Here is a 2,378-nt window from a genome sequence, read left to right as displayed (position 1 = left end):
CCTGGATGTGGATGTAGTATCAGACAAAACTGATTTAAATTAGACCGGTTTATTGAACTTCTGTCCCAGATCCCCTCCAGGTTCAAGTGAACTTACAGTCTGCCAGCATCCCAGGATGCTTTGCACCTCCCCCGCAAGCCCCCCCTTGCAGGGTGGGTGGGCTAGGCTTGGCCCAAGCTGTCTGCTCCAGCAGAGCAGGGAGGTGTGCTCTAGCGCCCTCTGGCTTCTGGCTGCATTTCTGGAATTTAAAGTGAATGCCTGTTCGCTTGCTTATCGCTTCAGTCTGTTGAACCGATGGAGATTAAATCAGTCCAACCTTTGGCTTTTTGACTGTCTGTATTTAGCTGGAGGCTAGGAAGAACCACAGTGTCATGGTCCCAATTTTAGCATGCAAAATTAAGCATGTTCTTTTAAGTCCCTAAGGCTATAATAAGACTTAAGTGCTCAAGAGCAGGGATGGATTTCAACACATGCCTCAATGAGTTGCTGAACGAGGGCAAAGTTACTCAGCCATTAACTTGCTCCATTATGCGGGAGTCCTGGCCAGGGCTGGGGTAAGCAATCAGGTGGCTGGACCGATAACATTATCTCACCGTCCCTTTTGCTGCCCTGTGGGGTAGCCCAACACGTGTTCCTTTAAACAGTGTGTCTCCATCAACCCGCAGCACAACACGTGGAGAGTCAGCTATAGGTCTCTCTGCCTCAAACACCCCACAGCAGGAAGAGGAAAAGGTACTTACCCTCTGAGATATCCATTTCATAAGGAGAAGGTCTTCTCTTCACTCTGTTGCTGGTGTACATGGAGAAGCTGTCTGGATCACCAAAAAACCCGCTGCAAAGAAGAGGCAAGCAAAAGGTCAGAAAACACACGTCCTGAATGAAGATGGCTCCCCAAGAAAAAGGATCTTCAAAGTGGGCTCCACACATTCCCATTCCCAAGATTCACCGTTGGCACAAATACAACGGCCGCTCGGAGAACTATTCAAATACGATGGGCTAGAACCTGGGCGGCTATAAATCAATATAACTCCATTGAACTCAACAGGACTTGAGCTATGTGTCTCTGTAGAGCAGCCGAGGGTATATGCAGGGGGTTGTGCATCTGCAACTATCTCTACACATTGCACACATGTCTGTATATACGTACATGCTCACACACACCCCCATGCAAGCACAGAGACACCCTGTAATACACAACTGCCTTAAGTGACTTGGATGATTATTTGCAGTGGTCTCTGCTAATAAATCTGGTAGATCTCCAATACCGTTCAGTGTGCTTTTGAGCAAGTCTTTAAAGATGGCAGACTAATTAATAAAGGTGCTTTCTTGCACATGCTATCTACATGCTATAACACACATAGGCTGAATTACTGTTTATAATACATATATATTAATATAGAATTAATGCATTATATTAATATATCAGTAATATAATATATTACTGATACTATAAGCAGTAATATATATATATAATAATATAATATATTACTATATATATTAATGATACTATAAGCAGTAATTCAGCCAATGTGTCATAGCATGTAGATAGCATGTGCAAGAAAGCACCTTTCCTAAGTAGCCTGCCATTCATCTATCTACCTATCTATCTATTATAATCAGGAATTCATCCTATGTGTATTATATATAAGCAGTATATAAATAAATATATATGTAGTATATAAAAGTAGGAGTCATATATATATATATTGAATCCTGCTTCTGAGAGGAACTACAAGATATAACAGCATCAGCCAATGCATGTATCTTTATTTACACCCACTGCCTGAAGCATATACTCTGAAGCACTTTCTTCTCATGGTTATGATTCTTGATCCAGTTAAAAATCTCACACCCTACCTGGAGCTACGAGATTTCTTCAAGGGAAAAAATACTGCGTGCTACATCCATTGTGTATTTGCTGCATTTACACATCTGCATTTAAAATGCTACATTCCAGCATGAATGGTCTGAATATAGATCATTCCTGGGGAAAGGGAATGGTTTGAAATCCAAAGGGCTATCCAGATGTATATGGGTGCATTTTCAAATATATGCATCACCACATATCCCTCTCTATTTACACACACATCCCTTTGCCTGTTATACTATTCAGATCGTAACAATCACACAGATTTGAAACCCTTTAGCCACCCCAAGACCCACTGGACCTTTCAGTTACCTTCAGACCCATGTGGACCCTGAAATCACCTCAAGAGACATGTGGACCCTGAAGTCACCTGACAAGCATCTGGACCTGTCAGTCACCTCCAGACTCATCTGGACCCTGGCATCACCTCAAGAGATGTCTGGACCCCTAAGTCACCTCCAGACCTATCTAAACCCTGAAGTCACTTCCAGACCCCTCTGCACCCTGAAAT

The 2,378-nt window shown here is 42.7% G+C and overlaps 1 protein-coding gene across 1 annotated transcript in view; it reads right to left on the bottom strand.

Annotated features, from left to right (window-relative positions):
- The window catches only part of TAL1 (TAL bHLH transcription factor 1, erythroid differentiation factor), an 18,622-nt gene extending 17,674 nt beyond the window's left edge, over positions 1–948 (bottom strand). Inside the window, exon 1 of the mRNA XM_019501348.1 lies at positions 741–948. Within this exon, the coding sequence (XP_019356893.1) occupies positions 741–933 (193 nt within the window). The 5' untranslated portion in view covers positions 934–948. The remainder of the gene's footprint in view (positions 1–740) is intronic.
- Positions 949–2,378: the final 1,430 nt, after the last annotated feature.

Source organism: Gavialis gangeticus, unplaced genomic scaffold (assembly GCF_001723915.1).
Source record: "Gavialis gangeticus isolate Ggan-Ray unplaced genomic scaffold, GavGan_comp1, whole genome shotgun sequence".
NCBI classification, from domain to species: Eukaryota; Metazoa; Chordata; order Crocodylia; family Gavialidae; genus Gavialis; species Gavialis gangeticus.
This window is presented reverse-complemented; position numbering and strand designations above follow the sequence as displayed.